Raw genomic sequence first — 12,168 nt, 5'->3', positions numbered from 1 at the left:
AAACACCAGCTGTTGCTACGTGACCCACTAACTCCACAGATTTAAGGGAAAAGCCTAAAGAGAAACATGCCACAAAGTACTTAAGCTTCATGCAATGCTCAACTTTCTAATAGTGTACAGCATGTGAACACAGAATCTCCTATGAAACCCAGCAACAGTAAAAGCCCAAAGCATCAGTTAAACACTACATGGACTACAGGAATCAGAAATACTTTCAACAGACTGAGCTTCCAAAACACCAATTAACCTTCCAGAACATCAATTTCAGCACGGTGGAAATACAAGCTGCATTAGCAGACTGTTTTAACCTCTTGTGCAAGTTCTTAGAAAAACCTCGTTTCTCCCTATACCCATAAATTGCTAAGAACTTCTGTTAGTGTTCTGCTCCTACAGCATTTCTGAGCATAAAGTTGTGCTCCTGAGTAATTGAAATATAGGCAGATTTTTATCTTTACTGTAAGTCTCCATAAGGTACACAACGAAAGTATGTAAATACTTCTAAATTAACAGATTCATACTACACAAAACTGAAAATTGGCACAGAAATTAGTAATTACTTGAACTGCTGTAATTGGTAAGCCACACACTGAAGACCAGCAGCATTTTACCACACATTTAGTATTCATTCATTGTAGTTGCTTACATCTTCAAATCACACCACCACACAGGAGATTGTACTAAAGTTCTGTGTAAGATTTTCTTATGCTGTTCCTTACTTCTTTCATACAAACTGTCTTGTACACCATTTTTCTTCATTAGATCTCAAAAGATCTTTTGATCTTGCAGATATCAGCTTACACGCAGCTGCTTCCTATGAAGAGTAGTAAAAGACTTTGGGCTGTGAAAGCTGTCTGCTGTTTTTAATATTTTACGTCTCCCCCTACACAATCACTAAGTTTAAGCCCCACAATATGAACAATACCCTACTAGGGAGCTAAAGTCAGAAAAAACATCCAGACTTTTTGATGAAACCCACAGAACTTGTGCTGTTTAAGCAGATCTTTAGTAAATATTTTAATTAAAGAGTCCCTTAGCCACTTGATTTTGAAGATAGATACTTCTGACGTTAAGTTCCTTCATCAGAAATCAGGTATTAAAAGCAAGATGTAATTACAGAATCATAGAATTGCTCAGGTTGGAAAAGACCTTAAACATCATCAAGTCCACCACAATCTAACTATAATATCCTAACTCTAACAACCCTCCACTGGGATGGTGACTCAACCACCTCCCTGGGGAGCCTATTCCAGTGCGTAACAACGCTTTCTGTAAAGAAGTGTTTCCTGATATCCAACCTAAACTTACCCTGGTGCAACTTCAGGCCACTTCCCCTCATCCTGTCACCTGTCACCAGTGAGAAGAGACCAACCCCACTCTTGCTGTAAGCGCCTTTCAGATACTGGAAGAGAGCAAGAAGGTCTCCCTCCCCTCAGCCTCCTTTTCCCCAGACCAAACAGCCCCAGATCCTTCAGTTGCTCCTCATGCTCTCCAAGCACATATTCTTCAAGCCCTTCACCAGCTCTATTGCCCTTCCTTGGACCTGCTCCAGTATCTCAATGTCCTTTCTGTATTTATTCCATTATGGTTGAGTACAAAATACCAGCAGTGGTAGTCTCATAATTTTCAAAAAGTAGAAAGACTGAAGTATTTTCACTAATTCAGCCTGTAGTCACAGAGTGGAGAACCTGTCATTCCAACACCCAACTTCCACAGAACTTCAAAATTAGACTACATGGGACAAACCACCAAATTTAAATTTTAAAAAAGGATAGGATTCAGAAGGCTACTCCAGCTACCTTCTGCATATGCTTTGCAAATTAGGAATTCTTCGCCTAGAACTCTTTTCCAGCCTTTAAGACCCAACATCTATATTCTGAAATATATAGGAGGAAGATGTAACAACAATAATGATTTTTTTTTTTTCTGAAAAAAAAAAAAGTAGAAAAAAGCTTTCTAAAATGCTGGAGGGGACAGCAAGGGAATACATGGCTTTCTACAAAGTCTCAATGATTAGCTGTAATCAGAATCAATGCAATGTCTTCTGAAACCTTTCTGCTGTCAATTTTTTCCATCACATTTATAAACTTTATCACCATTAATTAAAAAGTCTATATCCCTCATGGCAGCAATCAAAATTAATTCTCCTCCAAATTCTCTGAAAAGTAGATAGAAGCAGTGCCATATTGTTTCTCCTAGTTGAATAAGGGAAAAAGGTACAATTTCAAAAGAAATAAGTTTGTTGAGCTCCACAACTCTTACAATCACTGAATCACCAAAGTCGGAAAAGGCCAAAATCATGTAGTCTGATTATTCATCTACCACCAATATTTCCCTATGTCTCTTAAGAACCACATCTCCACATTTCTTGAGCACCTCCAGGGACGGTGACTGGACCACCTCCCTGGGCAGCCTGTACCAATGAATCACTACTCTTTCTGACAAAGAATGATTCCTACTATTCAACCTGAACCTCCCCTGGTTATCGCTAGTTATGAGGGAGAAGAGATTGACCCCCACCTCACTGCAACTTCCTTTCAGGTAGTTGCAAAGAACAATAAGGTCTCCCTTGAGCCTCCTCTTCTCCAGACTGTACAATCCCAGCTCTCTCACAGACTCCCTGTAAGACTCATGCTCCAGACCCCTTGCCAGCTTTGTTGACCTTCTTTGGGCATGCTCCAAGGCCTTGATGTCTTTCTTATAATGAGGGGCCCAAAACTAAACAAAGTACTCAAGGCGCTCTTCTTCCACTACCTCTCGGAAAGCAAAAACGTAGTAGGAGGGCATGTAGTGACAGCACAAGGAGAAACAGTTTTAAACTGGATGAGAGTAGATTTAGATATCAGGAAGAAATCCTTCACTATGAGGTGGTAAGACATTGGAAAAGGCTGCCCAGTGAGATTGTGAATGCACCCTCCCTGGAAGCATTCAAGGCCAGGTTGGATGGAGCTTCGAGCAACCTGGTCTAGAGGTGCGCCTGCCTATAGAATGGGGGTTGGAACTAGATGAGTTTAAAGGTCCCTTCCAACGCAAACCATTCTATGGTTTTGTGACTCTTTAGAAACCTGCTTCTCCTTTGGCAAGTTACAGGTGCTAAGATCTTGAACAATTCACAGATGTATCAATCCTTGGATTATTACAAAAGGTACCCAGGACAAAACAAATCATCTCTGAGATTGCTTTTAACTGAAAAGGTTATGGCCACTATTTTAAGCAGAATTCAATCTTGTACCAGTTCAAGCTTCTCTGGGCTAGGATCCAACTCACTTCAGGATTCCAGTCAAGCATAAGGGAATGATATAGGAACAGACACAATTCTGAGAATGTATAGAAGTAAAATGATATACACGTACACATCTAAAATTTTGTTAATGACATTTCCATCTAGATAAAAAAAAAAAAAACCTTAATTTAGCCAAGGAATTTTTTTTAGTGTCACATTCTTAGGTGTGACCTTTGAGGAAGCTCTAACCCATGAGCATTATGGAACTTAATTATGAGATAAAAGAAATTAGATGGTATTCATATAGGTAAAAAGCTGTCACAAGAAGAAGGAAGAAGGAATCTATTCTCCACATCTCTGGAGAATACCATAATTAGTAACATTAGTAACAAGCTCAGATTAGAGCAAAAAAAAGCTTAAGTTAGGCATATGGGAATTTTTCTCAGAGTAGATGAAACAAGCGTATCTCTCAGACTTGGCTGCTTCTGCCTGGAACAAGGACATGGACTTCATTTTCTGAGGTAACCTCCAACCCTCCCTTTTCTATCTAGGTGGAAGTCAGTTACTTGTATGTTTGAACTTTACATGTGGTAAATGAATAAACACACTGTGAAGTTCTTAAAAGGATCCTGTAAATTAATTCATTATGCCTTCAGATTTTCCACTGAAACAGGACACAGGTTTTGGCTTCATTTCTATTGTTTATAGCTACATGAAATTAGAGTCTGACAAGATCCACGTTCATGGTACCTTGCAAGTGGGGCAAAGCTATAGCTACAAAATTGTACTGGTGCTGCAGAGGCAGCAGGAAGGCCTGTGCAGTCCCTTGCAGCCAGCAGGTGATCAGAGCTGTTTCTAGTATGCTGCCTATCCAGGTACTTCCTAAGGTCATGGTAGAAACATATTTTTACTAAACGCATTTACAAAAAAAACCCCCACAAAGTAAATACCACACTACCCCCTCACTACCTTCAGAGTAAAACAAATACTGCTTATTTGAACAGGCTGCCCAGAGAAGCTGTAGATGCCCCATCCCTGCAGGCGCTCAAGGCCAAGATGAATGGGGCCCTGGGCAGCCTGATCCAGTGGGGGCAACCAGCCCACAGCAGGGGGTTGGGACTAGATGATCTTCTCCAAACCAAGCCATTCTATGATGCTATGACTACTTTTGCAGCAATCACAAATTTTGTTGTCAATAAAACTACAATAAATTACCAGCTACAGACAGCAGCAGAAGCATATACTTGCCACAAGCAAGAAAAACACAAAGTTAAATACTTTACAAAGAGCAACTCCTCTTGCTCTCATGAAAGTTGGGATGCTCTAATTAACCTCTTGCCTGAGCCATCAAGGTGGGTTTGAAACTTACTAGCTAAAGGCAATGTGAAAATAAATTGATACAAGACAAAAAAAAAAAAAAAAAAAAAAAAAAAGAGAAAGTAAAGGAAAGGAGCTGGCCCTCACCTTTTCAGATTTACTCAAAAAAAAAAAAAGTTTTCACAACTATGAATAAGCTACTCTGGCAAAGTGAAGAGGCCCAGTAGTTAATTGCTCCATCAAGTCCACACAATCAATGATAATTTTAATTATATTACTGGCTTCAAGGATCATACAAGGAGTTTCAAAAAGAACAGCTTCAACACATTTCATCTTACCACACAAGACCCATTTTCTAGACCTTTACCTTCATCTATTCCAAACATATTGCAAGAAAAATGGCATTTCATATTGCAGATTTAAAGACCTTGGACAACTGTCACAGAATATTTGTGAAACAAACCTCTACAACAGCCTAGAATTTTCCCCTTATTGAAAACTCTCTTGTACACCTGAAATTTATACCCTTCCAACCATTCACAACTCTTGGCAGAGAACAGAGTGGTAGAAAGAAATAAAATTGCAAACACGGAAATCCAACACAGGTAAGGGAGTGGAGGGTGGATAAAAGTGCCTGTTAGCTTTGACTGAGAATTCCAGAATTTGGGTTGATACATGGTATAGGTGACTCTTGTCAGCTGCTTATTTTAGTTAACTCTTCACAGGAACTACTTTTCAAATAAGTAGAACAGATAAAGTGTAAGAAACACAGAGGAAGACATTACTATTGTGTTCTTTCTGCTACATTCATTTCTTGGTGAAGATATAACATGCGCTTGCATATGCTACTGCATAAAAACTTCACAGAAGAGCACTCAACATTTTTGTTCTTTTCTTGGGTCCCTAGTGATCTAGGACAGCTAGCTACATGAGAATACAATTTCAGCAATGCAAACAAGTAAAGATCAGAATTTTCAGCTTCGCTTTTCTAGTACGTACATCCCTTTGATAAGTCCATCTTACGTTAAAGTAGTTGTATAGATATCCCTTAATACTAAAAGTTCTAGGGCAAATAAAAAAAGTCATAACAGACCTGTAACGTGATAGAAAGTGCAGCAAGATCCCCTTGCCTCCATTGCCAATCCTCAAATGAGGGCTGGGAAGGGATGGATCCTGGCTCCACCCCTTCTGGTCACTCATACACTGCATGCACCTGAGCTCCCCTGGGTTAGCCCGGCCTCTCTGCCAGGTGCTCAACTACTGTTTCAAGGCATCATTCAGCATTTGTGCAAAATCTCACAAGACTTGACTTGAAGCCTCTTAAAAAGAGATGCAGAAGACAGAAAGTAACTTCACTGTGAGAGGAAAGCAGCTCCATCCACACCAGCCTTCCAAGAGACGTGGTAATTCACTATTTTGAGGTATTTATTCACTTCATCAATTCACCCAAACATTAGACAACATCCAGACTTTTCCTTAAGTTTGTACCAGACCAACACACACACACTACAAACTTAACAATGTGATGTTATTTAACAGACAGATGTTCTCTCTCTGAAATTGACTCATGAGCTCTGGTCCTGGATGTCTTTCAAACTCAGAGCAACAACAGGCTGGAAATGAAATCAGCTGTGTGGTGTAAACTGGTCCCACACCTCCAGCACAGTCCAGTTTTCTGGGCTGGGACCTAACCAACTCCATTCTTCTGTCCTTAATACCAGATGCAGCCCAACATGCAGCAGATGCACTCTTTCCCTCTTGCCTGGTATAATGCTATCGCTTTTTTCTGAAAAACAAACTAGGATAAGAGTTATTTTACACCAAAGCTTAAACCATTTCAGTACTATCCATGGTTTGTATCTGACTTCCACTATTTCCTTATAGCTTTGAACAGACAGCTCCCTGTATCACTACCAGTTACTGGAAATGTAAGATTGCTCTAAAAGAACTGAAAATAACCCCCATTCACAACTCTAGATGTAGTCTGGCAAAATCCGGGGGTATTCTGGTTCTAATTTTTCTATTCATATGGGGAAGAAAAACTTAACAGCCCTTTTTTGATTAAATTTGTTCAGTTAAGCACATTGAATTTTGGAACATGCAATATTTTTTTCATTTTCTTTACGCTTTCGTCTTAATTTTTACTTAAAATTTGAACATGAGGTTTCGGCTTTCTCCCTCATGTTTTTAAGACCGCTTCATGCTCCAGAACCACATGCATGGAGAAATGCCTCAGAAGCAGTGCCATAAGTAGCTCTTCTTTCTCTCAGCTGTCAGGATAGCAACAAATGCCAAATACACTTGTACATAGCAAACCTTCCAGACCTGCAATTTGGTAAGATCCAATCCTGAAAGAATTTTTAGAGCACTTAAAGATTATAAATACTTTTTTTTTTTTTTTTTTTTTTTTAAAAAGAGCAGAGATTCAAATAAGGAAAAGACTTAGCTCTATGGGTAACCACTTGCATAGGGCACCATAAGGTTTTCTGGAAATCTGTTTAAAAATGCTCATCATGAGAAGATTTAGTAGTGGCTAAAGTGACTAAAGAATTACATTGTTTATAAACTGACACTTTACAAGGCACTGGCAAGTTATCTTTCCTTCTACTTCTAGGAAAATTAGCACAAAAATAGAAAAGCATGAGCTTGCTTAGCACTTATAAAGAGAAGACTTTCCATTTTAGGCAATGAAGGCATAGCTGGGCTACAGCTGCTGTGTAAAGCAGAGAAAAAACTGACAGTAATTTTAAAGAAAGGTCTTTGCCATCTTCTACTGAAGAAAGAAAATTAAAATAAGGTAAAGTCAATGGAGCATTGAGATGGAAGCTTTGTGTCATTTCAGGGCCATTATTCAATACGAAAGGCCATCAGCTGACTGTTAAGTCTTCTTCAAGCTCACATACAGCTTGCATTTAGCAGGAAGGATACATAAATGTACTGGAATGGGATACGTCTGGAATATTACATCTTGGAGCTTGTGAACAAAGCTTATATTTCTGATAAATATTTCTCCCACGCTTTATATATTAGCAAGTGATTTAGGTACGTCAGGGTTAGGAGGTATTGCCACGTTCCTTATGTCTGCGCACTGGGATTACACCACATAGGCAGCAGAACCAGCTCCTGGCACTGCTGTCAGCAGCCACCTGCTGGTCCCCTGCCATAGCAGTGAAAACGTACAGCACCTCAGCACTAACATCTCATCTCCCTTAAATCTGAAGATGAATATCAGCTACCACAGCTGCTTTTGGGAGTGGGAGACCAGGGTTGGTGGGCAGCAAGAGACAAAACAAAATTGTAATAAAAATAAAATTGTAATAAAAATAAACCCTTGACTGAAGCTGCTGCACTATGTTCAGTATTTTTAGCTTAAGAGGGTACAATCACTGCTAAAAAAATTGAGACTGCTACTGAATGCTGTCACCTCATTTTTCCAATACAAAGCCAAGAATCCTGTAGAAACACCTAAATTCTCAAACAGCCCATCACTAAATCTTGCATTCATAAAGCAGTCTTATCTCAAAAGCTAAGTCTAGCTTACAATTATCTTTTATATTTCTGTGCTGCATTTTTGTCTAAGGACACTTACTTAGCTGCAGTTTTTCTGAGCAAGCTAGTTGTGCTTAGAATAAAGTCAAGGTTCAGGTTCTTAGAATTTGCTCTAAATTAGTAAGATTTCTTGGTAATAGATGTTTAAATGTAAACAAGCTCTCATTCACCAGATTAATCCACTTCCATGTCTTTAAAAGACTGCTTAAAGCCAGACAGTCTGTTATTCTGTTTATAGACAATTTTCCCACTTTTTAGCCATTAGAGACTGAGAGGACTTAATAGTTCTGGAATTAGGACCTTAAGAGTTGCTAGAAGTTGCATCTTTAGTTAGCAACAACAACAATCATTCAGAATTAGTCTTAGTTTAGTCTGCTTATTTCGAAGACACTACGCTGCAAACAACGTAGATTTGCATCCTGTTTATTAACCAGGCAAGGGTAGCACAGCCACCAGAGCTGGAAGGCTCTTCTCCAGCATCATGACATTAAGATCAAGCACTGTGTTCAACCTCTGTATCTGTTTGATCAGTCTCAGTCCTCGAAAAAGAAAAACAACAGTTAAACCACCATGTAACAGTAAGAAATTTCAGGTTAGCTAACAACCAGCAGAAATTCTACTGCTTAACCTTGCCGGATTTTCCTTCACTGTGATCCAAAGGAATACTGATGTGAATGCCATGCTCAAGCTGGCAGACTACTTTAAGGGATATGGATAACACCACAAGTACTCTCAGAGAAATACAATTCCCAACAACATGCCGGAAAAATCTTCGGTAAATTAATATTTTTATTCAGCTTAGCTGACACATGTTCTAAGAAGGAGGAAGGTAAACTCTCTTGATGAGTTTCTGATCCACCTACTACTTTAAAGCCTTTATTTTATAAATAGTGATAAAGATGACATAATTCATCCACACTGTGAGAAGTAACATCATGAGTTAACTGACATTTTCCTACCACATGTTTTTAGACAAACATAAAACTGATGTGCTGGATCAGACCCAGAGATCCATTAGTCCAGTTTCCTCTCTGACAAAGAACAGTGTTGGAAGCTTTCACAAGGGTCCTAAAAGGTCTGTTTCACATCTGTGAATAACTACCCTACCTTTAACAGAACATGAAGGCCACCGACTTTATCCTAGCTATTGTCCACCCTTAAGTCCATTACTTTAAAGTAATGTAAATAAACTCACTATCGATAGTAAATTTTATTTTAAAAGCAAATATTTATTTATGTCAGCTATAAGGACAAACTTCATTTTTCCACAGTAGGTCCAAAAGCTCTAAGTAATCTGCAGAGATAACAAACCAAGAGACAGGCATGCAATAACCCTCTGTACTGTAGACTCTTTGGAAGCAAAACCTAAATAGAAACAAGGTTTTTTTTTAATTATTATTTGGCTTTTGCTTTAGGCAAGGCTTTTTTGTTTATTAGTTTTTACCTTTTAAATGCTTCAGCAGGGTTCCTCTCACATTCCCCGGGTTGCAAGAGGCTTTGAATGGCAGGATCTCTTAGTTTGTCCTCATATCCCTGGATCAGTCCACTGCGGCAGATCTGTGCAACCAAACCTCTGATAAACCCTCCAACACACAGCGTGTCGGAGTCCTGGGCTCTGCAGAAATGGAAGGCTAGGGCTTGCCGATGTAAGCCTCTTTGTAGGTTCGCAGGTGAGCTTGGCCAGAGTAACTCAGTACAAAGGGCTGTCTTCCCACTACCAGGCCCTCCTACCAACAATACACCCCAGGCAGCTCCTCTCCCAGAGACAACACCAGTATTATTCCCAGAACTCGCTGCAAGAAATGGTTTGTTGGCAGCACTACCACTGCAGTTAGCTTTCTCCTGGAGGCAGTGCTGAAGTTTGTGGAAAACCCACTCCCTACAGTAAAACTGCTTTCCCTGCAGCAAGCTGGTTTGAGCCATTTTACAAAGCTTCTTCTCTTGGACTTGTCATAAGCAGTAGTACACCTTCAACATCTTAGCACAGGAAGACAGGAGCTCATCTTGCAGAGGAAGATCTTCTGCTCAGAACTTGACAACGCATAACATAATCAGTTAACCTTCCACATAACACTTAACAGCATCTTCTCGCAAAGGGTGTTACTCCATTTGAATGCTGTTACAAGTAGCGAAACACAATCACTGCTCAGCTGACATCATGAAGCAGCATCTGATACCAACGCTCTACAATACTTCTCCTATGGCTCACAAGTCCACACAGCTCCATGGCTACATCTGTAGTTTATGCAGTTGTGCACGTTCCCAGCATACAGGGGAGACACTACATCTGGAAAAACTGAAGGGAAGCCAGCTTTTCAGTGTATACTAAATGCCTTTCAACTCTAGGCATTAATCTCTCCGGATATAAATCCAGAAAAAGCTGTCCATAACAAAATGTTCCTGCTGGGAATTTTATACAGAAAGCAATTCTTCTTCAGAGTACTATATACATATCCCAACCATGTGGATATGCACAACTTACTGAGAAACGGTCAGTTTGGACAAGAAACTTTGCAGACTTCACGTATCTGGGCAAGCGTCTCAGAAGTGCTTTGGATTATGGTTTCTTAGGCAGTAGAGATGAAAGGGAAAAAAGTGTTTACAACTTCTCATTTCAGTATATTCACGTCTTCTTCAACAACCTGGATTCTTACTGAACCTGTTCTCAGGTATCTTAATCGAGAGACGTCAGAAGAGACAACATCTTCCCCTAGAGCTCTGAAATAAAGAAGACAGCACTTTTAACCCTGCATGCAAGTCGTAATTCAGTCAGCTGCAAAGCAGACAACAAAGAGTGAAGTCAATGGCTCTTATCTTTAGTTTTGCCCGTACTATTCACCTAAAAAGCTGCTTTAAAAGGAAAAAAAAAATATATGTTGTTTCAAGGTACAATCGGTTATATATAAAAACATAACAATAGACAGCTGTGACAGCGGCCTCAGAATCACAGCACAACGAGCCCCACGCTTCCTCCCTACGAGAGCCGAACGCTCCCTTTATCTCTGCTCACTCTTTCTCCCACGGCTCCAGCGCCGAACCCTCCCTGCGCGCAGCCTTCCAGCCGCTGCCCACGGCTTTCTCGGGAACTTTATCCCACAGACGGGCTGTGCCCACGGCTCCTCGCACACCCCTTTGTTCGCCGCCCGCCCGCAGCAGGACGGGGGCTGCCCCGGCTGCCGCTCCTGTCAGCCCCAGCGGCTCCCCGCCCGCGCCCTCAGCCCGGGCTGCGTCGCCCCGCACAGCGCGGCTCCCCGGCCGGGCACCCGACTCGCGCCGGCGATCCCGAAGCCGAGCGAACGGCCGCGTGCCCCCCCGCTCCCCTCCCCCAGCACGGCTCCGCACAAAGCCCCCGGCCGCAGCCGCCCGCCCGCCGCTGTCACTCCGTTGCCCACCTCCGCCAGGTACCGCCCAACGGCCGCCGACCGCCCCAACGGCCGCCGGGCTGGGGGCCTCCCCGCCGCCGCTCAGCTTACCTCCACCAGCGGCCGCTCCAGCCTCCCAGCGGCTCGGCTCGGCGCGCCCCTCCTCTTCCTCCGTGCCACTCGGCTCCCGCCCCCGGGCTCCGCCGTGCCAGGCCCGCGGCCAGCCCGCTCCGCGGCGCCTCAGCCCGCCCGTGCTCTCCTCCGCGACTCCTTGACCCCTTCCGCCAGACCCCGCCTCCTCGCTTTGCCCCCGCCTCCGCCCGCCTCACGCCCCGCCCCCTGCCCGCCTGCCGGCCCGACATCTGGCGGCAAGTAGTCCTGGGCGGAGGGAGACGCCGGGCGGGCGTTTCACCGCCCCTCCGCTTTGTCCCGCCGCCGCTGCTGAAGAGGGGGCGTCCAACGGCCGGAGCCCCCCGCCGGCGGGGCCCTGCAGGGGGCGGCAGCGCGGCTCCCGACGCCGGGGCGCGGTCGCGGGGTTTGCCCTGATGGGGCGGAGCGCCCTGAGGGGAACTGCGGGGGGCGGGAGCATCGAAACTTGAAAAATAAAGGTTTTCGGCGAACGGTTGGATCGATGGCCGTTTGTTTTACTTACGCGCAGAGCACGGTAATCGCACTGTGTAAATCATGTGTGCCATCTCTCTGGTGCACGACTTCAGCTTT

At 42.7% G+C, this 12,168-nt stretch overlaps 1 protein-coding gene across 2 annotated transcripts in view; it reads right to left on the bottom strand.

The window, feature by feature from the left end:
- The window catches only part of ANKRD50 (ankyrin repeat domain containing 50), a 41,094-nt gene extending 29,364 nt beyond the window's left edge, over positions 1 to 11,730 (bottom strand). The window contains exons 1-2 of one of the 2 annotated variants that reach the window (XM_048941624.1): positions 11,479 to 11,730; positions 9,531 to 10,804 (exon numbers count right to left, since the gene is read on the bottom strand). In XM_048941624.1, the coding sequence (XP_048797581.1) occupies positions 9,531 to 10,009 (479 nt within the window). In that variant the 5' untranslated portion in view covers positions 10,010 to 10,804; positions 11,479 to 11,730. The remainder of the gene's footprint in view (positions 1 to 9,530; positions 10,805 to 11,478) is intronic. The other variant, XM_048941623.1, reaches the window with a different exon arrangement.
- Positions 11,731 to 12,168: the final 438 nt, after the last annotated feature.

The sequence above is a fragment of the Lagopus muta genome, chromosome 4, assembly GCF_023343835.1.
Source record: "Lagopus muta isolate bLagMut1 chromosome 4, bLagMut1 primary, whole genome shotgun sequence".
Classification (NCBI taxonomy): domain Eukaryota; kingdom Metazoa; phylum Chordata; class Aves; order Galliformes; family Phasianidae; genus Lagopus; species Lagopus muta.
This window is presented reverse-complemented; position numbering and strand designations above follow the sequence as displayed.